The sequence below is a fragment of the Leopardus geoffroyi genome, chromosome B2, assembly GCF_018350155.1.
Source record: "Leopardus geoffroyi isolate Oge1 chromosome B2, O.geoffroyi_Oge1_pat1.0, whole genome shotgun sequence".
In the NCBI taxonomy this organism is placed as follows: domain Eukaryota; kingdom Metazoa; phylum Chordata; class Mammalia; order Carnivora; family Felidae; genus Leopardus; species Leopardus geoffroyi.
Genome location: NC_059332.1, coordinates 63940966 through 63965626, shown reverse-complemented (window position 1 = coordinate 63965626; position 24661 = coordinate 63940966). Strand labels below are relative to the sequence as shown.

The 24661-nt window shown below is 39.3% G+C and overlaps 1 protein-coding gene across 1 annotated transcript in view; it reads right to left on the bottom strand.

Moving 5' to 3' along the window:
- Nucleotides 1-838: 838 nt before the first annotated feature.
- The window catches only part of SDHAF4 (succinate dehydrogenase complex assembly factor 4), a 33160-nt gene continuing 9337 nt past the window's right edge, over nucleotides 839-24661 (bottom strand). Inside the window, exons 2-3 of the mRNA XM_045498700.1 lie at nucleotides 18666-18815; nucleotides 839-2609 (exon numbers count right to left, since the gene is read on the bottom strand). Of these exons, the coding sequence (XP_045354656.1) occupies nucleotides 2500-2609; nucleotides 18666-18815 (260 nt within the window). The 3' untranslated portion in view covers nucleotides 839-2499. The remainder of the gene's footprint in view (nucleotides 2610-18665; nucleotides 18816-24661) is intronic.

The window sequence follows — 24661 nt, the reverse complement described above, 5'->3', positions numbered from 1 at the left end:
TTTGGGTTCTCTGAGAAACAAATGATAGGATGGGATTAGATGTGAGAGATTTATTGGGGAGATGTTTTGAATTATAAAGGGGAAAAGTAGGCAGAGTCTAACTCCTGTGAAGGGGAGAGAGAAGGAAAGGAGGATTGAGTAGGAAGAGTCTCAGATGGTCTGAAGAAAGCATGGTCTGAACAAAGTACTGGGCAGGTTAATGGGGAGTGTTTGAGTCAATGCCACCCACCAGGGGCGTGGGCCAGCATACTCATTCATTGGCTGAGAACAGCCTGGGGAAAGTGTGTCCTCAGCAGGAACACAGTGTTGGATTCCATGGGATAGCAGCTGGGGTTCTCAGTCAACTCTGCTTCTCATAGGAGATGTGAGTGATGCATATCCATTGCTGCTGTATCATTTTTTGAAGACTTCAGGTTTTTCCATTTAATGTTTGATGGACATAAAGACCATAAATGTTTTCATGCCATCAAATCTTACCTATATATTTGACAGCTGTCATGAAACATGTTACTATTAACAGAGGTTAAGGATTCTGTTATCTTAATACAACACTTTGGTTGTAACATCCTTTATATTAGTGTTTGACGTGTCTAAGTTGTCTTTCCTCTATCACATCATAAACACAAGCAAGAATATGCAATACAAAATAATTTGATACAGTATTTCTGGAGTAACATAATAAAAACCTCCATTAATGTGGGCTAATTGAAGGTTGACTAAATTACAGAATGTTTTTAAAGGAATGTGGTTCTTACTTAGCAGCATACATAGTAACTGCCATTAGAAGAACAAATGTTGACAAAGACTGATGACTAGGCCCAATTACCACACCAGTTAGTTTGTTTCTGAGAACACACATTACAAAAAGTTTATTTATGTAAATAAATCTCCTACAATCTTCTCAAATAATACTACACTTATAATTCATGTCACACAATCATCAGCCCACTGCATTATCTTCTACAGGCCGTGCAAACCCCTTCTTCCTAGGTAATTTCAGTGTAGCCTGGGGGCTGAAGGCCCAATCCCTGTGACAGAGTAAGGCCAGAGGCCAGCATGGGTTGCCACAGGCAAGCCCAGCAATTTCTATTCTTCCTTTCCATTCCATGTCTATAAACTGGCCTTGACTTTTCCTGACCCAGTTATCCAAAGGCCACAGGACAAGAGCTTTTGAGTCATCAAAACTGGCTAAGCTGGCCCATTTTATCCCCTGCTTTTGTCACAAATTGGCCCTCTGTACCTAAATTTTGTTTTAACAAACTAGTGCATATTTCTGCTCAGTTCATCGGTGCAAAAAATCACTAATTTTCTTACTAATGATTTTGTAATGTTATATTCATAAAACAATTTCTTTTTTTTTTTAACGTTTATTTATTTTTGAGACAGAGAGAGACAGAGCATGAATGGGGGAGGGTCAGAGAGAGGGAGACACAGAATCTGAAACAGGCTCCAGGCTCTGAGCTGTCAGCACAGAGCCTGACGCGGGGCTCGAACTCACGGGCCGCGAGATCATGACCTGAGCTGAAGTCGGCCGCTCAACCGACTGAGCCACCCAGGCACCCCTAAAACAATTTCAATTAAAGTATTTCAAACTTAGTTTCTAAATATTTCCCCCCAGAAAGCCTAGAGACTTGGAAAAATACACTTATGATTTACAGATAGCTAACACTTAATGAGAGGTTTGTGCTATGCACTGTTCCAAGTACATGTACCTACTCATTTAAAGTTCTCAACTGCCCAAAAAGGGCAGTATTATCTCCAATTTCACATGAAGATACTGAGGTGTGGAAAAGTTGAATAACTTACCCCAGGTCACACAGCTAGTAAGTAGCAGAGCCAAAATTTGAACCTAAGTAATCTGTCTCTGGAGCTAGACTTTCTGTTGTTACTGTGGCCTTATAAAACTATAACGTGTTATTTAACTCACATTCAAAAAGCACTATTACCTAGCATATAGCAATAAAAATCATTAAAACTTGTTTTATTTACATTTGTACTTTATAAGCAGCTGATTAACTTAAAATGCAATATGATGAAATATGCAGCTCTAATCATCTTTTATATACTCCAATATATTTAAATTAAAATTAATGTGCTAATGTGGAAATATTTCCCCTTTCTTAATTTATAGCAGCATATTTCCTTTCAAGGCATTATTTGTGGGTTTTTAAAACATTTTTATTTATTTTTGAGAGACAGAGTATGAGCAGGGGAGGGGCAGAGAGAGAGGGAGACACAGAATTTGAAGCTGCAAGCTGCAGGCTCCGAGCTGTCAACACAGGGCCCGATGCGGGGCTCAAACCCACAAACTGAGAGATCATGATCTGAGCCGACGTTGGAAGCTTAACTGACTGAGCCACCCAGGCACTCCTATTTGTGTTTTTAAACACATTATAGAGATTAAATGACTTAAAGGATATACAGAGAGAAAATAATGAGAAATAAATTAATTCAGATGTACATATTCAGAAAAAGATACTGAAGTTAATAATATATGGCTTAAAAGTCAATACAGCGTCCTTTTCGTTCCCAATCTCCATATCGGGTAGGTTCTGGGCCTCTGGGTCCACCTTTTTCTTTGGTAACGGGATTAATATCATCTGGAAATTCTAAAGAAAGACAGAAGATACAAAAAAACAAAAACAAAAACAAAAAAACAGTCAATAGAGACAAGAAAAGCATGAAGACCAATTCTGAAGACAGAGTGGTCGAGTTGCAGAGTTAATAGGCTAGATACTACTGACTAGGTTATTACAATGCAGTCTTTTAAATGAACTGTAAATGTGGTTCTTTTCCCCAAGTTTGAGAAATCACTTTTGGACACAATTGTCATATCCAACGAACTTTATTACCTACATTAATTACTTAGAATTCTTGGAGTGTTCTCAGGCCCCAATATGGGGAGTGGCTGCATTTGTATGGATGGATTAAAAGAGAGGGAAAGGAATGCAGGGAATACAGAGTACAAATCCATAGGGTTTGGAAGGTTGTGAAACAAGGTTACTTTGGCTCACTGCCTCCGTTTTCTTATCAGTAAAATGGGTATAACAACCATATCTGATTTGCTATGTTGAAAATTAAACAAAGAGATGCATGTAAAGGATCCAGCTCACGGCCGGGTACCTAAGAATGCCCAATTAATTTTAGTTATGAGTATTATTGTTCTTCATCATAGGATTTTGGCTTCATGAAATGGTTAGCTGACACTGCCATTCATGGACATAACAACTATTACTCTGAATACTGTGTGTTCATAAAGGACTATTCATCTTGAGTCTGGCCCAATTCTGAGTACTTTATTCACAGTAACTCATTTAATCCTCATAATAATCATATGGGACAGGAACAATTATTGTCTCCATTTTATAGATGAGGAACATGAGACACAAAGAGGTTCAGAAAGGTGCTCCTGATCACACAGCTAGCTACCAAGTGATAAACAGAGTTTGAATTCAGACAGTCTGGTTGCAGTCTTGTTTTTAACCCATAAACTACTGCTCTGTATATGGGACGGACCGAAGAGGAGTCAGCTATTAGAAAGAACCCCAATTCTTACTCTGTGTCTCTTTAGAAAACTAGATGAACATCACCAAAATCCCATAGTCCCTGTCTAGGAAAAAAGACAATTAACCCTGAAAATTTTCAAATATGTATCTGTTTTTAAAATTCTTTCTCTACTGTGAATCAAGTATTCCCCACCCTGTCATTCTATTTTCTAAGAACTCCTTGCTGGGACTTCCTCTGAAAGCATCTAATGGAAGCTCTTCCATCTCCCATATTTCTGGGGCTCACCAAGTGTCTTCATCAGCTTGGGTTGCCAAAACAAACTACTGTAGACTTAAACAACAGAAACTAACTTTCTCACAGCTCTTGAGGCTAGGAGTCTGCAAGCAGGGTGCCAGCATGGCTGGGTCCTGGTGAAGACTCTTCCTGGCTTGTAGACAGCCCCTTCTCAGTGTCCTCACATGGCAGGGAGAGAATGATGGCGAGCTCTCTAGTGTCTCTTCTTATAAGGACACGAATTCCGACATAGGGAATTCTCATGACCTCATTTAAAACCATCTCTAGGGGCGCCTGGGTGGCTCAGTCGGTTGAGAGCCCGACTTCGGCTCAGGTCATGATCTCATAGCTCATGGGTTCGAGTCCTGCATCGGGCTCTGTGCTGACAGCTCAGAGCCTGGAGCCTGCTTCAGAGTCTGTCTCTCCCTCTCTCTCTGCCCCTACCCCGCTCATGCTCTGTCTCTCAAAAATAATAAACATTGAAAAAAATTAAAAAAAAACCCTAATTATCTCTTAAAGGCCCTATCTCCAAATACCACCCCCATTGGGGGGTTAGGGATTCAACATATGGATTTTAGGGAGACACAACTCAGTCCATAGCACTAGGCAAGAAAGAAAGGGTCAAGATGTCCCTGCACCTCACTGCTACTTCCAGTCTCTCATTCTACCACCAAATCTCTACAGCCTTTCCTCTTTTGAATTCTGCACCATTTACTTGTCCAGTGCTTTTCTGTAGTCCAGTAATAAAGTCAAAGACTCTTCTAACTTCTTGGATAGGATCAATATTTGATTCATAGTTTGATCTCTCCCCATTGTTCTTCATATCAACATGCACATTGGTATCCTCACATACTGGGGACATGGAGGTCCTTAATCCTCTTTCCTAGTGATCTTCACATCCACTTGTGCTATCCATTTCGATTTCATTATCTCCTGAATATGTTCCTTCTCCAAGTCTCACACTCTTGAGCTTTCTTCTTTCTGACTGCAGCCTCCTATGGAGGCTTTTCCCTCATGTTTGTTTAACCCAATTTTCACACTCATTATAATCTATAGCTTTCTGAAATTCTTTACTCTCATTAGTTCCATCCTGAGTCATGCTTGGAGTCATATTCTAGACTAATGCAACCATTTTCTAACTCATCTCTGTTTTCTGACTCTCATGACTCCAGCCTAACCTGCATAGAAGGATAAATTAATCTTTCTAAAACAGAATCCTTCCTCCACATTACATTAAGTGCAAGAGGCCAGACACAAATGATTATGTACTGTATGATTTCATTTATATAAAATCCTAGGAAGGGCAAAATTATAGTGACAGAGAACAGATTCATGGTTGCCAGGGGGATGGGAGAATGAAACTAATTATAAAGAGGCACCAGGGGCTCTTTGTGGGATTGAATTGTTTTACACTTTGTGTTGGTTATATGGTTATAAACATTGTTAAAATTCATAAAACTGTTTCTTAAAATGGGTGAATTTTATTATATGCAGATTATACTACAGTAAAGCTGATTAAAATAATCTCCATTCAAAAAACTTGAGAGCTTTCTTCACTGTCTACTGCATAAAGCCCATATGCTATAAACTGGTACTTCAGGCACTCCCAGACTTGAGCCAAATCTACCTTTCTAGCTTTATATTCTATTAATCCACTATATACACCCTATGCTGCAGCAAAACAGGAACATTGGCTGTATCTTGCATGTATCTCCCTGGCCTCTCTTTCTCTGACCACATCTTTCTTTTTTTTTATTTTAGAGAGAGCACATGAACAGGGAAGAGGGCAGAGAGAGAGAGAGAGAGAGAGAGAGAGAGAGAAAATCTTAAGCAGGCTCCATGCTCAGTGCAGAACCCTACACAGGGCTTGATCCCATGTTCTGGGATCATGACCTGGGCCGAAATCAAGGAGTCAGATGCTCAACCGAATGAGCCACCTAGGTGCCCATCTTTCTCTTTTTTGAAATGTCTCCCTACCAGTCCTTAACTACTTATGATTTTATTGTGCCTTTTAAACCAAGCTCAATGTTAATCTCTTTTCTCTCCTTTTTTTCTGAACTTTTTGCATTATCTCTTATGCCAGTTACCACATGATGTCCTGTTGATAGTTATTTTCGTATCTCATTTTCCTTATTCATCTTTGCATCAAACAGGGTGTTCAGATGCAAACAATCTTCCTTTATTATCTTAACAAAATTTTTTTAATGTTTATTAGAGAGACAGAGCGTGAGTGGGGGAGGGGTAGAGAGAGAGGGAGACTTGGAACTGAAGCAGGTTCCAGGCTTTGAGCTGTCAGCACAGAGCCTGACACGAGGCTCAAACTCACGAACCGTGAGATCATGACCTGAGTTGAAGTTGGACACTTAACTGACTGAGCCACCCAAGCGCGCCCCTTTATTATCTTAATGAAGTCTATTCTCTGCAAAGGGACCACCTATATATTTTTCTTAGAATGACATGCGTACCATAGGCAGGGAGACAAGCCCAGAAAGAAGGAAATAAGGAAGAAGACAAACTTGTTAGGAGACTACCAAAACCACAGATGCTTGAATTTGGGCTTCATTGGCAGGATGAATGAGTTTGACATGTTAAGAAGGTATTGGATCCAGGACACAGGAGAAGCAGGAGTGAAGGATATCCCCAGATTTCTGACTCTCTACTTTTGGGCAGAGGTAGAAGAGCTTAAAAAAGAAGTGAGGAAAAATTGGTTGAAGAAATAGGAGGAGAAACTGGGCAAAGCATAACCAAAACCACGACAGGCAGATTTCTAGCAGCAGTGGTTAACAATGTTGCAGCTTGTACACAGTTCATATAAAATGAGGACTGAAAGGCATTTGCTGGGTTTGGTGATATTTACCAGACCAGCTTCTAAGAGATGGTAGGTTCAACATAAATTGCAGCGACTCAAAAATTAAGATGAATAGCTGGCACTGTGTCAAACAGATGATTACCTTTTGAAATGTGCTTTTTTCTTTACTATGTGAAATATATATAACATTTATCATATTAATCCCATTATGATATAGTTTATCATTTTAACCACTTATAAGTGTACAATTCAGTGGCACTGACTATATATATTCTCGTTGGTAACTATCACACTATCTACACCCACAAGTTTTTCATCATCCTCAATACAAACTCTATACCCATTAAGCAAAAACTTTCCCTTTCTCCCTTCCTCTAGACTTTGATAACCTCTATTCTACCTTGTCTCTATGAATCTGCCTACTCAAGGTACATAATTTAAGTGGAATCATGTATTTGTCCCTCTGTGTCTAACTTATTTCACTAAGCATAATGTTTTCAAGGTCCATCCATATCGTAGCACATTATTAAAATGCCATTCCTGGGGCACCAGGGTGGCTCAGTCGGTTAAGCGTCCGACTTCAGCTCAGGTCATGATCTCACGGTCTGTGAGTTCGAGCCCCGCGTCGGGCTCTGTGCTGACAGATCACAGCCTGGAGCCTGCTTCAGATTCTGTGTCTTCTTCTCTCTCTGACCCTCCCCCGTTCATGCTCTGTCTCTCTCTGTCTCAAAAATAAATAAACATTAAAAAAAAATAAAAAATAAATAAAATAACATGCCATTCCTTTTAATGACTGAATAGTATTCCACTATATGTACTTACCACATTTTGTTTACCCATTTACCTATCGATGAACATCTGAGTCATTTCTTTCGGCTATTGTGAATAAAGTTGCTATGAACAGTTGCTATGTTGCTCCAAGTTGTTGCCATCACTTGTTTTCCAGTTTTCCTTAAATTGTAGCCATCATACACACCCACTGCAGTTGAAGTGGTATCTCACTGTAGTTTTGATTTGTAATTAGTGGTGTTGAGCCCTATTTCAAGTGCTTGTTAGTTACTTGTATATTTTCTTTAGAGAAATGTATGTTCAAGTCATTTGCCCATTTTTGAATTAGGTTGTTTTTGTGGAGTTGTAGGAGCTTTTCACATACTCTGGATATTAACTCTTTGTCAGCTATATTATTTACAAATATTTCTGCCATTCTGTAGGTTATCTTTTTACTTTCTTGATAATGTCCTTTGATGTACAAAATTTATTAATTTTGCTAATGTGTAATTTTATCTATTTTTTGTGTTTGTCGTCTATGTTCTTGGTGTCATAGCAATTAAACAGTTGTCAAATTCAATATCATGAAGATTTTCCCCAATGTTTTCATCTAAGAATTTTATAGGCTTACCTCTTAATTTTAGGTTTTCGACATTTTTAGAGTTAATTTTTATATATGGTATAAGGTAAGGGTACAATTTTTTTCTTTTGCATGTGATTATCCAGTTTTCCCAGAACCACTTATAGAAAAAACTGTCCTTTCCGCCACCGAATGAACATGGCAACCTTCTCAAAAACCAACTGAGCAATAGGTGGGGGTTTACTTCTGGGATTGCTGCTTTTGTGTATGATGCTTTAATGAAAATATTCCTCTCAGATTTTTGTGCTTGGCTAAAACCAGGAAAGAATTTTACCTTTAGATTATACCAACTCTTTAATGGTCTCCATCATTTTGGCAGATTGATCTGGTTATTAGACTGGGCTTAGAAAAGATGCTATAAATTGAAATATTTAACTGAAAGAACAAAAACAGAAGTTTTCATATTCTGAAGAGTTCCAGATACAGGTCCCTATATCCTCTGTTTATTATCTTCTTACCTAGGATGCTTCACTGCATAGATTAGGGCTAACTCTCAGGAGACTGGATAAATTAGACAAGCAGGGCAGCCTTGCCAAAGTTTCAAACTGGTATGTTTGCATGTATGCTGTCTACAATGTTATTTTTTGAATAGCAAATGCATGCACATGTTCCACAATTCAAAGATACAAAAGAGTACAGAATAAAAATAAACTACCATTTTAAAAATCAGAGCTTGGTGTGCCTGGGTGGATGAATTGGTTAAGCAGCCCACTCTTGTTCAGCTCAGGTCGTGATCTCACGATTTGTGAGATCAAAGCCCCACACTGGGTTCTGTGCTGATAGCATGGAGCCTGCTTGGGATTCTATCTCTCCCTTTCTCTCTGTTCCTTCCCAGCTTGCTCGCCCTTCTCTTTCTCAAAACAAACAAACAAACAAACAAACAAACTTAAAAAAAAAAAAACAGCTTTAGAACATGAGTGGAATTTTGTTACACTAAATACAAAACAATGTTTAGTCTATCATCCCACCATCCTCAAAAACCCCTTTCCTCTCCAAACTTCCTCTTCTCTTTCTCCAACTATATGGCTACAGTGAGAACCACCACCTTCACCTGTGACCCACCCCAGTGCCACCCACGTTGATTTAGCTATAGGCACCCAATCCAAGCTTGGCCAATGAGCTCTTTTCTTAGGAAATTTTGAATTAGAGGGGCATGTGGCTGTCTCAGTTGGTACAGCAGGCAACTTTTGGTCTCAGAGTAATGAATTCAAGCCCCATGCTGGGTGTGCAGCCTACTAAAAATAAAATAAAATACTTTTGGAATTATAACTAAACAACTAGTTATTTTCAGCTAGTTGCTCTATTGACCTGAGTAGATGCTGGGAACAGTTCCTTCTGCCCAGTGGACTTAAAAGGGAGTCTAGGGGCGCCTGGGTGGCTCAGTCGGTTAAGCGTCCGACTTCGGCTCAGGTCATGATCTCGCGGTTCGTGAGTTCAAGCCCCGCGTCAGGCTCTGTGCTAACGGCTCAGAGCCTGGAGCCTGTTTCAGATTCTGTGTCTCCCTCTCTCTCTGACCCTCCCCCGTTCATGCTCTGTCTCTCTCTGTCTCAAAAATAAATAAATGTTAAAAAAAATTTTTTTTTTTTTTAAAAAGGGAGTCTAATGACAGAAAACAACAAAAAGAAGAGACCGGGGACAAGAGAAAGAGGGAGAATATCCTGGTTTCCATATACTGTTTACTCCTAAGGTCTGTTTTTTCCAAGGTCCAGCAGCATCACTGCCCTGAGTACCCCACCTATGTACCTCGTAGCCCAATAACAACCTACACTACCTCTTGTTTAAGTCTGCTCAAGTGGTTTTCTGTTACTCAGATCAAAGCAGGTCTCAGTTCATATACTTTGTCACATGAATAATGGCTTATAACGAATAAAACAAACACAATCAATCAATGTCAGGGGCTTAGAAATTATTTTTTTTTAATCTACACATATTGATGGTCAATATGGGAATTTAGTCATTGTGAAATATGCTTCATTATTGTTAATAAAGAATTATAAACAATAACATATTTCTTTCATTCTTTCTCTTCAATAACTAAAATATTTTGATACTTCAAAAATTAAGGAAGGAGCTTTACTATAAAGGCATACTTCATTTTATTGTGCTTCACACATACTACATTTGAAAAAAAAGTTTATTAATTTTGAGAGAGAGAGAGAAAGAGAGAGAGGGAGGGAGGGGCAGAGAGAATCCCAAGCAGGCTCCACACTGTCAGCAGCACAAGCCTGACACAGGACTCAAACCCATGAACTACAAGATCATGACCTGAGCTGAAATCAAGAGTTGGGCACTTAACCAAGTGAAGTACCCAGGAGCCCGAGATACTGCATGTTTTACAAATTGTGGCATCCCTACACTGAACAAGTCTATTGGTGCCGTTTTTCCACACAGCATTTCCTCACTTTGTGTTTGTGTGTCATACTTTATTAATTCTCACAATATTTCAAATTTTGTCATTATTATTATATTTGCTATTGTGATCTGTGATGAGTGATCTTTGATATTACTATTGTAATTGTTTTGGGGCATCAGGGCTTATATCCATATAAAACAGTTAACTGATAGACATTGTGAATGCTCTGAATGCTCCATGAACAGCTGTTCCCTTGTCTTTCCCCCTCTTTGGGCCTCCCTATTCCCGGGAGCAAAATAAGACTAAAATCAGGCCAATTAATAACCCTACAATGGCTTCTAAGTGTTCAAATGAAAGGAAGAGTCACATGTCTCTCACTTTAAATCAAAAGCTAGACATGAGTAGGCTTAACAGGGAAGGTACACATTGAAAGCTGAGACAGGCCAAAAGCTAGGCCTCTTGTGATAACCAGTTACCCAAAATGTGCACTCAAAGGAAAAGTTCATGAAGGAAATTAAAAGTGCTACGTCAGTGAATACACAAATGATAAGAAAACAAAACAGCCTTATTGCTCATTGAGAACATTATAGTAGTCTGGATAGAAGATCAAACCAGTCACAACATTCCCTTAAGATAAAGCCTTCCAGAGCAAGGGCCTACTCTCTTCAGTTCTTTAAAGACAGACAGGTAAAGAAGCTGCAGAACAGTTTAAAGCTAGCATAGCTTGGTTCATGAGGTTTAAGGAAAGAAGCCATCTCCATACCATCAAAGTGCAAGGTAAAGCGGCAAGCGCTGATATAGAAGCTGCAGCAAGCAATCCAGAAGATCTAGCTAAGATAATTAATGAAGGTGGCTACATTAAAAAATAGATTTTCAATGTGGACAAAACAGCCTTCTATGGAAAAAGGACTTTCATAGCTGGGGAAAAGAAGTCAATGCCTGCCTTCAAAGCTTCATAGAATAGGCTGACTCTCTTGTTAGGGGGCGGCTAATGTAGCTGGCGACTTTAAGCTGAAGCCAGTGTTCATTTACCATTCCACAAATCCTACGGCACTTAAAAACTATGCTAAATCTATTCTTCCTATGCTCTATAAATGGAACAACAGAGCCTGGATGACAGCACATCTGTTCACAACATGGTTTACTGAATATTTTAGCCTGCTGATGAGACCTACTGCTCAGAAAAAAAAGATTCCTTTCAAAATATGACTGCTCATTGACAATGCACCTGGTGCCCAAGAGCTCTGATGAAGATGTACAATGAGATTAATATTGTTTTCATGCCTAACACAACATCTATTCTTCAGCCCAAAGATCAAGGAGTCATTTGACTTTCAAGTCATATTATTTAAGAAATACATTTCATAAGGCTGCAGCTGCCATAGATGGTGATTGCTCTGATGGATCTGGGCAAACTACATTGAAAACCTTCTGGAAAGGATTCACCATTCTAGATGCCATTAAGAACATATGTGATTCATGGGAAAAGGTCAACATATCAACATTACAAGGAGTTGAAAAGAATTTCATTCCAACTCTCATAAATGATTCTAAAGGGTTCAAGACTTCATTGGGGAAAATGCAGATGTGATAGAAATAGCAAGAAATCTAGAACTAAAAGTGGAGCCTGAAGACGTGACTGAATTGCTGCAATCTTGTGATAAAACTTTAATGGACAATGGGGCGTCTGGGTAGCTCATTAACTCTTGATCTCTAAATCAATCAACTCTTGATTTTGGCTCAGGTCATGAACTCCTGGTTTGTGGGATTGAGCACCACGTTGACAGCTCAGGAGCCTGCTTGGAATTCTCTCTCTTCCTTTCTCTCTGTCCCCACCCCTGGCTCATGCATGTATTCTCTTTCTCTCAAAATAAATAAACACTAAAAAAAAAAAAAAAAAAAAAGAGAGACTTAAAAAAATACTTTAATGGGTAAGGAGTTGCTTCTTGTGGATGAGCAAAGAAAGTGGTTTCTTGAGATGAATCTACTCCTACTGAAGATGCTGTGAAGATTGTTGAAATGGTGAGAGGGCCAACATGGCGGAGAAGTAGGGGGATCCATATGTCCCACGTCTCTTAAACAAAGAAGTGTAGAAGCCAAAGTACTTTGAACACCAGAGCCTGGGAGGAAAAGAGACTGAATCTACTAGGAAGAAAATGGGAAAGCTGGAAAAAAGATAGGTGGGTAACTGCGAACTGGGGGAAATAAAAAAGGCCATGTGGGCACAGAGGGGAGGGACCCCCTTCTGGGGAGGGACCCCCTTCTGTGGAGAGACAGAGGGAAGAGAAAGAGCCTCTAGGGAAGTGCAGGACCTAGCTGGACAGGAGAAAGACCTTGGACTGAGACTGAGAGGGATCTTATCTCTAACTGTGGGGCTTCCTTCAGACTGGGGCCAGCTCCCTGTTCGAGCACCTGGGGAGGAAGGAAGCCAGGCCTGGGTGTGGTGGTAGGTCAGAGGGACAGTCTGCAGCTGGAGAAAGTGGTTCCCTCCCTGGAGACAGAACCTGCCTGTATCTGCCACCCTGGGGCGCAGTGGCTGGGCGGAGGGCTCAGTCTGCAGGAGGATAAGGCAGCTCGTTTCCCTGGAGTGCTGTGGGAAAAGACAAAGCCTGCCTGCATCTGCCACCTCAGGGGCTTGCGGCGAGGGCAGCAGCTCTCAGTCACAATAAGTCTGCAACAGAAGTCAGTCTTCCCTGAAGTGCGGTGGCACAGACAAAGCCAGTCGGGAACACATATTGGGGCACTGAGAGGCGCTTTCCCAGCGCCAGAGCGCACAGAGCGGGACTTTGAATTCTAGCCAAGCACAAGGTCAAGGCAGTTGGTGGAGCGAGAAGGACCGCCCCATCTGCGCCCGCAGCACAGTGAGGACGACTCAAACAACAGTCCACCAGGTCCGGCTCCGTGGAGAAGAGACTGGAAGATCACCATTCCCCCCTCCCCCACCACCACCAAGGAAGGGCCTCAGGGATCACTCTGGGGGTCCATAGTGGAGGTGGGTCCAGATAACGCCAAACCACGCCCCTCCGCACTGGGTAACTGCATATCCACCAAAGTGGCACAGACCCTGCAGACAGCTACTTGAGACAAGCAATGCAGCATTGCCTGGATTAACTCTAGGTCAATTCTGGATATACAGATATATTCTCACCCCCAACCAATTTCTCCTCCTTATCTCTTCCCTCCCCTAGGCTGGTTACTCTGGTTATTGGTCTGTCTAAACAGGCATATTTAATCCATTGTCTTGATACATGTTCTACACCTCCTTCTTTACACTCCTTTCTCTTTCTCTAGAATAATCTAGCCATATACCATCTACCCTGTCTGGGTAATTTTATCTTCGTTTCATTTTTCCCGCCTCCTTCTTTATTTTCCTTTCTCTCCCTCTGGATTAAGCCTTTTAGTCTCTCTGCCTAGTCAACTCTTATTTCCACACACACACCCCCACAGCAACCCCCCCCCCCGCCCCTGTCATTTCTCTCTTTGTATGTGCTCTTCCATCAGCACTGCCTCCACCTTCTTCTTTACTTGTAGTCCGTGTTTTGGGGTTTTTTGTTTTTAGTGTTTAGGTTTTTGTTTTTGTTTATTTGTTTGTGTTATTTGTTTGTGTGTTTACGTGTTTTTGTCTCCTGTTCGTCTATCAGTTTTTCCTTTACAGGGCTACTCCAAGGAACAAATCAAAGCACATCTGGTGGAGGGCACAAAATATTACTATGAGTAGGGTAATAAAATAACCAAAGTCACAACAACAGAGAGCAAGTAACAATCCCCAAAAAAACACCTCCCGAAGGGCCAGGCCCTGGACAGTGTAGGACCCTCTTTTAATATAGCAGTGCTTGCAGGTGCAGAGCACACAAGCTTTTAAAACGCATAAGGTAGAGAAAGCTAGCCAAAGTGACAAAACGGAGGAATTCTTCTCAAAAGAAACGCCAGGAGGTCGCGACAGCTAATGAATTGATCAAAACCAACTTAAGCAATATAACAGAACAAGAATTTAGAATAATAGTCATAAAGTAATCGCTGGGCTTGAAAAAAGCAGAGGACAGCAGAGAATCTATTGCTATAGAGATCAAGGGACTAAAAAATAGTCATGATGAATTAAAAAATGCTATAAATGAGGTGCAAAATAAAATAGAGGCAGCCATAGCATGGATTGAAGAGGCAGAGGAGAGAATAGGTGAATTGGAAGATAAAATTATGGAAAAAGAGGAAGCTGAGAAAAAGAGAGAGAAAAAAATCCAGGAGTAAGACGGGAGAATTAGAGACCTAAGTGATGCCATCAAACAGAACAATATCCCTATCACAGGAATTCCAGAAGAAGAGACAGAGAAAGGGGCTGAAGGTGTACTTGAACAAATCATAGCTGAGAACTTCCCTGATCTGGGGAAGGAAAAAGGCATTGAAATCCAAGAGGCACAGAGAACTCCCTTCATACGTAACTTGAATCGATCTTCTGCATGACATATCATAGTGAAACTGGCAAAATACAAGGATAAAGAGAAAATTCTGAAAGCAGCTTGGGATAAACAGGTTCTAACTTACAAAGGGAGACCAATAAGACTAGTGGCAGACCTATCTACTGAAAGTTGGCAGGCCAGAAAGGAATAGAAGGAAATCTTCAATGTGATGAACAGAAAAAATATGCAGCCAAGAATCCTTTATCCAGCAAGTCTGTCATTCAGAATAGGATAGATAAAGGTTTTTCAAACAAACAAAAACTGAAGGAATTCATCACCACTAAACCAGCCCTACAAGAAATCCTCAGGGGGATTCTGTGGGTGAAATGTTGCAAGGACCACAAAGTACCAGAGACACCACTACAAGCATGCAACCTACAGATATCACAAATGCCTCTAAACCCATATCTTTCAATAATAACACTGAATGTAAATGGACTAAATGCCCCAACCAAAAGACATAGGGTATCAGAATGGATAAAAAACCAAGACACATTTATTTGCTGTCTATAAGAGACAGAGATAATACCTAACCTTCTCAAGCTGTTCCAAAAAGTAGAAAGGGAAGTAAAACTTCCAGACTCATTCTATGAAGCCAGCATTACTTTGATTCCCAAACCAAAGACCCAGCAAAAAAAGAGAACTACAGGCCAATATCCCTGATGAATATGGATGCAAAAATTCTCAACAAGATACTAGCAAATCAAATTCAACACTATATAAAAAGAATTATTCACCATGATCAAGTGGGATTCATTCATGGGCTGCAGGGCTGGTTCAATATTCATAAATCAATCAATGTGATACATCACAATAAAAGAAAAGATAAGAACCATATGATCCTGTCAATCAATTAAGAAAAAGCATTTGACAAAATTCAGCATCCTTTCTTAATAAAAACCCTCGAGAAAGTCGGGATAGAAGGAACATACTCAAACATCATAAAAGCCATTTATGAAAAGCCCACAGCTAATATCATCCTCAATGGGGAAAAACTGAGAGCTTTCCCCCTGAGATCAGGAACATGACAGGGATGTCCACTTTCACCGCTGTTGTTTAACATAGTGTTGGAAGTTTTCGCATCGCAATCAGACAACAAAAGGAAATCAAAGGCATCAAAATTGGCACAGATGAAGTCAAGCTTTTATTTTTTGCAGATGACATGATATTATATATGAAAAACCCAACAGACGCCACCAAAAGTCTACTAGAACTGATACAGGAATTCAGCAAAGTTGCGATAGAAAATTAATGTACAGAAATCAGTTGCATTCTTTTACATTAATAATGAAGTGACAGAAAGATAAATAAAGAAACTGATCCCATTCAAATTGCACCATGATTCATAAAATACCCAGGAATAAACCTGACCAAAGATGTAAAAGATCTGTGTGCCGAAAGCTATAGAAAGCTTATGATGGAAATTGAAGAAGATTCAAGGAAAGAAATGGAAAAACATTCCATGCTTATGGACTGGAAGAATACATACTGTTAGAATGTCAATACTACCCAAAGTAATCTACACATTCAAGGCAATCCCAATCAAAATTGCACCAGCATTCTTCTCAAAGCCAGAACAAGCAATCCTAAAATTTGTATGGAACTACAAAAGACCCCCAATAGCCAAAGTAATATTGAACAAGAAAACCAAAGTGGAAGGCATCACAATCCCAGACTTTAGTCTCTACTACAAAGCTGTAATCATTAAGACAGCATTGTATTGGCAAAAAAACAGACACATAGACCAATGGAATAGAGTAGAGACTCCAGAATTGGACCCACAAATGTATAGCCAACTAATCTTTGACAAAGCAGGAAAAAAATATCAAATGGAAAAAAGACAGTCTCTTTAACAAATTGTGCTGGGAGAACTGGACAGCAACATGCAGAAGAATGAAACTAGACCACTTCCACAAAAATAAACTCTTTTTACACCATTCACAAAAATAAACTCAAAATGGATGAAGAACCTGAATGTGAGACAGGAAACCATCAAAACCCTAGAGGAGAAAGCAGGAAAAAACCTCTCTGACCTCAGCCGCAGCAATTTCTTACTTAACACACTTCCAAAGGCAAGGGAATTAAAAGCAAAAATGAACTATTGGGACCTCATCAAGATAAAAAGCTTCTGCACTGCAAAGGAAACAATCAACAAAACTAAAAGGCAACCGATGGAATGGGAAAAGATATTTTCAAATGACATATCAGACAAAGGGCTAGTATCCAAAATCTATAAAGAACTCACCAGACTCCACACCCGCAAAACAAATAATCCAGTGACGAAGTGGGCAGAAAACATGAATAGACACTTCTCTAAAGAAGACATCCAGATGGCCAACAGGCACATGAAAAGATGCTAAACGTCACTCCTCATCAGGAAATACAAATCAAAACCCCACTGAGATACCACCTCACACCAGTCAGAGTAGCTAAAATGAACAAATCAGGAGACTATAGATGCTGGCAAGAATATGGAGAAACGGGACCCCTCTTGCACTGTTGGTGGGAATGTAAACTGGTGCAGCTGCTCTGGAAAACAGCGTGGAGGTTCCTCAAAAAATTAGAAATAGATCTACCCTGCAAGCCAGCAATAGCACTGCTAGGAATCTACCCAAAGGATACAGGAATGCTGATGCATAGGGGCACTTGTACCCCAATGTTTATAGCAGCACTTTCAACAATAGCCAAATTATGGAAGGAGCCTAAACGTCCATCAACTGATGAATGGATAAAGAAGTTGTGGTGTATATATACAATGGAATACTACGTGGCAATGAGAAAGAATGAAATATGCCTTTTTGTAGCAATGTGGATGGAACTGGAGAGTGTTAAGCTAAGTGAAATAAGTCATACAGAGAAAGACAGATATCATATGTTTTCACTCTTATGTGGATCCTGAGAAACTTAACAGAAGACCATGGGGGGAGGGGAAGAGGGAAAAAAAAGTTACAGAGAGGGAAGGAGGCAAACCATAAGAGACTCTTAAAAACCGAGAATAAACTGAAGGTTGATGGGGGTGGGAGGGAGGGAAAAGTGGGTGATGGGCACTGAGAAGGGCACCTGTTGGGATGAGCACTGGGTGTTATATGGAAACCAATTTGACAATAAATTTCATATTAAAAAATAAAATTAAAAAAATTGTTGAAATGGTAACAAAGGATTCAGAATATTACATAAACATAGTTGATACACCAGTAACAGAGCTTGAGAGGATTGACTTCAATTTTGAAAGAAGTTCTACTGTAGGTTATCAAACAGCATCTCCGCTACAGAGAAATCTTTCATGAAAGGAATAAATCAATGCAGCAAACTCCATTGTTGTCCTATTGTAAGAAATTGCCACAGCCCCCACCTTCAGCAACCACCACCCTGATTATTCAGCAGCCATAAACATCAAGGCAAGTCCCTCCACCAGAAAAAGCATTACAACTTACTAAAAACTCAGATGATGGTTAGAATTTTTTAGCAGTGAAGTATTTTTTAATATTTATTTATTTTGGGGGGGGGGAGGGATGAAGAGAGAGGGGACAGAGGATTTCAAGCAGGCTCGGTGCTGACAGCAAAGAGCCCAATGCAGTGCTTGAACTCATGAACCATGAGATCACAACCTGAGCCAAAGTCAGACGCTCAACGATGGAGCCACCTAGGTGTCCCAGCAATAAAGTATTTTTAAATTAAGATATACATATTTTTTTTGACACAATGCTAATGCACACTTTATAGACTGCCATAGAGTGTAAACATAACTTTCATATGCACTGGAAAATCAAAACAATAATGTGACTTGCTTTACTGACATTTGCTCTATTGCAGTATTCTGGAACCAAACCTGTAATATCTGTGAGACGTGCCTATACTCACTTGTCAGTGGTTCTTTCTCTAAATTAGGATCTTCTGGTGCATCAAAACGACCTTCTGGTAACTTTGGCTTCTTATGAGACTGTTTGATGGGTTTGGATTTTTCTCCTTGAGAACTCATTTTCCTCAGGGAACAACACACAAGTGGTGATCCTAGAGAGTGGAGACAGTGAAAAAATAGGAGCTGCTTATTTATTCTACTTTAAAAAATTAACAATTTATTTGTTTTTAGTTAATACACTCACTTTGATCAAAGTTCAAAAAGTACAAAAGGACATATAGCTAAAAATCTTCCCTCTATCTTCCAGACAGGCATTTCCCTTCCTTGGAGGCAACTAATATTATCAGTTTAAAAATAAGAGCTCTGAAATAAATTAACCATTATCAAAGTCATAAAAACCTCTAATATAAAATACTGATTCCTGTCTGAAGCAATGCCCAAAATACCAGAAATGAGATCATTAACAGTAACTAAATAGTACAAAGTTTAATGACAGGATTTACTATTTAAATCGCAAGGGACTTGTGATTTAAATATATCTTAATCCAGCCTAAATGTCCATCAACTGATGAATGGATAAAGAAATTGTGGTTTATATACACAATGGAGTACTACGTGGCAATGAGAAAGAATGAAATATGGCCCTTTGTAGCAACGTGGATGGAACTGGAGAGTGTGATGCTAAGTGAAATAAGCCATACAGAGAAAGACAGATACCATATGTTTTCACTCTTATGTGGATCCTGAGAAACTTAACAGAAACCCATGGGGGAGGGGAAGGAAAAAAAAAAAAAAGAGGCTAGAGAGGGAGAGAGCCAAAGCATAAGAGACTCTTAAAAACTGAGAACAAACTGAGGGTTGATGGGGGGTGAGAGGGAGGGGAGGGTGGGTGATGGGTATTGAGGAGGGCACCTTTTGGGATGAGCACTGGGTGTTGTATGGAAACCAATTTGACAATAAATTTCATATATTGAAGAAAAATAAATAAATAAATAAATAAATAAATATATATATCTTAATCATAATTAAAATATATTTGAATCCTAATCATGGTCTTCTTTTCCTGCCAATTAACATTTAAAAATGTATTAGGCATTTACAATATAAAAGTGAGATCACTTTCACTATAGGTTATAAAGAGAAAAGTTGAACAACTTTCAGTACTATGAAAGTTATGCAACCCTTGTCAAGATAATGTTCAAAAGGCTAAACCACCCTGAAAAAATGACCTCAGGGTTGGGTTTTCAACTTTCTAAAGGAATGGCTCCAAGGCAAACCAAGGTAGGGACCAGTTCCAGTTCCACCACTGTGGTTAAGTGGAATAATGGCTTCTGAAGATCAGAACCTAATACCCAGAATCTATGAATAAGTTAGGTTCCATGGTAAAGGAGAATTTAGATAGCAGTTCGAATTAAGGCTACTCATCAGATGACCTTGGACCAGGGCGATTATCCTGTACTATCTGTGTGGGTCTGCTGTAACCACAAGAATCCTTAAAAGGGGAAGAGACAACTGGAAGAGAGAACTAGAGAGAGAGAGCAGTATGAAATAGCCTTGATGGATATTGCTGGCTTCGAAGATGGAGGAAAGGGGCAATGAGTCCAGGAACTGTAGCAGCCTCTAGCAGGTGGAAAAGGAAGGAAATAGATTCTCCCCCTAGAGCCTCCAGAAGGAACATAGCCCTAACACTTTGATTTCAGTCCAGAGACTTCTCACCTCCAGAACTGGAAAATGTTTTAAGCCACTAAGTTTGTGACAATCTGTTGCAGCTGCAGTAGGAAACTAATACAAGCACTTACTAGTTGTTGGACCTTTGTCAAGCGACTTACAAAGTTGCTTTTTTTTTTTTTAAATGTTTATTTATTTTTGAGAGAGAGAGAGAGAGGAAGAATGTACACGGGGGAGGATCAGAGAGAGAGGGAGACAGAGGATCTGAAGCAGGCTCTGGGCTAACAGCAGAGAGCCTGATACGGAGCTCCAACTCACAAACCCTCAGCAAACACTGAGTATGTGACCTGAGCCAAAGTCTGACACTTAATTGAGTGAACCACCAAGGCACCCCAAGTGACTTACCCTTTCTAAATCTGTTTCCTCCTGTCTAAATTGAAGGTAAGAGTACCTAGCTCATGAGTTGCTAAATAGATTAAATAAGACAATTCATGCATAGCACTGAGTACTGTGACAAATTTTATCTATTATCATCATAGTATTATCTGGAAGCTCCTGGTAGCATTACATATAATTAGAATTTTCTTTCATTATATGTATTTTATTCATATTCTAGTTATCACTACATCACCCTACCCTCTGCTTTAAAAAGTTATATAAACATGGGCGCCTGGGTGGCTCAGTTAGTTAAGCGTCTGACTTTGGCTCAGGTCATGATCTCGCGGTTCGTGAATTTGACCCCCGTGCTGGGCTCTGTGGTGACAGCTCAGAGCCTGAAGCTGCTTCAGATTATGTGTCTCCCTCTCTCTCTGCCCCGTCCCCACTCATGCTCTGCCCTCTCTCTCAAAAATAAATAAAACATTAACAAAAATTTTTAAAAATGATATAAACAAAATTATAAAAAAAAATAAAAAATTATAGGGGTGCCTAGGTGGCTCAGTCGATTCAGTGGTTCAGGTCATGATCTCACAGTTTGTGAGTTCGAGACCCACGTCAGTCTCTGTGCTGACAGACCGGAGACTGCTTTGGTTTCTGTGTCTCCCTCTCTTTGCTCCTCCCCTGCTCACATTCTGTGTGTGTCTCTCTCTCAAAAATAAACAAACATTAAAAAAAGTTAAAAGAAATTATATATAGGAGAGCCTGGCTGGTTCAGTCAGTAGAACATGCAACCTTGGAGTCATGAGTTTGAGCCCCAGGTTGGGCACAGAATTTACTTTGAAAAATTTTATGTATTTATATATATATATATATGTATTTATATATATATATATATGTATATATATATATGTATATATGTATAATGTGTATATATATATGCACACATATGCACATATTTATATATATGTGTGTGTGTGTCTTTTTATACATATACACTGTTCACAGCCAACTTGGAATTTATATAAGATTTGTTTGTAAGATTAGATAAAGTTAAAATTACATACAAACTGTATTAGCAATTTCAAAATAGTACATCAGGCTCTTCATTTATCTACTGTATGAGTGAGTAGAGAAATTATAGTTTGACCAACTGGAATACAAACTAGCATTCTCCCACAAATCCAAGAGCCCACAAAACACAAATATTAAAAAAATATATAACTGAATGTTTTAATAAAGCTATGACAATGATCTACAGGATTAATATAGTTTTCTCCCATCTACATGCTCACTTATATAAATGCTTCATATTTATGATATTAATTGGCTGAGAAAAACTCTGCCGCTCCCCCACTCACACTCTGCCTCTCCCTCTCAAAAGTAAATAATAAAACATTAACAAAAATTTTTAAAAATTATATAAACAAAATTATAAAAAAGTTAAAAAATTACAGGGGCACTTGGGTGGCTCAGTCCACAGCCAACCTGGAATTTATATAAAAATTTCTATATACATTAAAATGAAAACATGTATTTATTTAAAATTTTTATTTATTGACTTAGAGTACAGATCATTTTGCCTTCAAACTCCCACTTCAGTATCTAAGCACATATTGCATTTTTTCTTATGTTCTCATAATAATACTTAAACATATACTAAAAGGCTAAAGAGAAAAACTGGTAATAACATCTTATAAGACAGCATTTATTTTCTTTAATTTTTTTTTAATGTTTACCTATTTTTGAGACACAGAGAGACAGATCATGAACGGGGGAGGGGCAGAGAGAGAGGGAGACACAGAATCCGAAGCAGGCTCCAGGCTATGAGCTGTCAGCACAGAGCCTGACGCAGGGCCCAAACCCATGGACCACAAGATCATGACCCGAGCTGACGTCGGACGCTCAACCGACTGAGCCACCCAGACGCCCCAGCATTTATTTTTATTTAAGAAATGGAAAATATAGAAATCTGAGTTTGTGGTTATATTAACATACTTCATATAACAATCTGATCTTGGTTCATTGTGATTAACTGTTTAGAAAAATATTACATTGAAAATTTTGGTGAACACGGACAATGCTCAATTGAAAGATATTTCCACTCCAAATCATGGGCTTTTTGTTAGTCACTTCTTGTCTGAAATATAGGATTCTTTAGAATTTGACATCAAAATATCCCAATTTAGGAAGTTTGGCCATCCTCCACAATAGAAACTTCAGTCCATCATCTGATGTCCAACTATCTATCCATCTACAAATATCTTACAAATTTGTAAAGCATGAAAGGCTGTAAGTTGTGATAATTCAGTGATAATACAGATTAGATCTAAATTGTGGCTAATGACTGACTAGACTGTGCATCGGGTTACTAAGTAAGTCTATGCTACTGTACATCAAATAACTCACTTTGAAGCCTAAAAATCAGCAAGTATTTAACATATACCAATAGCCATCTGCTCCTGTGCACTCAAGCTCAACTCAATACAATACAATTAGCACTTTTTGTTTAGGTTTGGTTGTTTTTGCAAATCAAAAAATCTCTTAACTCAAAGCTTGAAATGATATTCAGTGTAAAAATTAATCTTGGTATGTTCCAAATCTGTAGAAATTCCTAAGCACTTATACAAAATCATAAAAATGGCACAAAATATAGTCTTGGCTACCAATTATAATGCAGACAAAATCTGAAGCTAAAAATTTTTCCTCTTGGGGCACCTGGGTGGTTCAGTTGGTAAAGCATCTGACTCTTGGTTTCAGCTCAGGTCATGATCTCATGGTTTGTGAGATCAAGCCCTGTGGTGGGCTCTTCGCTGCCAGCTCAGATTCTCTCTCTCTCTCTCTCTCTCTCTCTCTGTGCCCCTCCTGCTCTCTCTCTCTCAAAATAAATAAACAAAAAAATCTTTTTCCTCTTAAGTGATACAGATATACTAAATGTAAATAATATAAGTAATAAATATGTGTTAAATGCCTACTATGTGCCAGGCACTGTGCTAGAAGCTAAAAATAGGACATGCCGCTAGACCTCACAATTATCTGATGGGGCAGGTGTGACTGTCTTTAATTTGCAGTAATTCTGTTTAATATGAACAAAATCATTTTCTGAAAAAGTGGCATTAGGTCAATGTGGTGGAGACTGCTAAATGTCTCAAGTAGCCACTTTTCCCTTCTTCCGTTTAGTTCTAGGATTCCCACTCCCACCTTGTTTGCTATTAAGCTGAGCATCAGACCACTCACTTAGAGATTACATTTCCCAGCCTCCCCTGCAGCCAAGCATCCATGTGTGCAAGTTGTGACCAATGGGTTGTGACCGAAAATGATATGAATAAATTTTAGGTTGCCTTAATTTTGCAACAAGCTAACTGCCCTGGATTTCTTTTCCCATTTCCTTGGGTTGTAATATAGACATGGCAGGGACCCAGCTTCAACCATGCAGATGTGGACAAAATCCAGAGCAAGGTGATACTTAAAATATTTAATAACTTGTATAGACAGTGCCCATTCAGAATATATGTCCAACCATTCAGAACATAGGTTGTAAATAACTAGTAAAATTCTACTACTGTATATGGGGCTGATCATCGGCACTGCCCTACAGATGGTGGAGCAATGAGATGAAAAGAACATGGATCCCCGAATTACCTGTCAAAGCAGAGGTGTCCTGCCTGTCCCATCAGCAGAACCATTACAGCAGCTTGGCCCCTTGCTTCAGTAATACAACAAAGAAGTAAAAGAAAAAAAAAACAACAACAAAAAACTTGCAAACCAAGGGCATTAGAATCACACAAGTCCCAATGATAGCGACACCACTTATTAGCAATGTGGCCCTGACAAAGTTACTGTATGTATCTCACTGAATCTGTTTCCCTATTTACAGAATGGGGGTACTTCTACTTATCTTGCAGGCTAGTTCAGAGAAATTAAGTAATGCATATGTCTCTATGTGCGCACACTG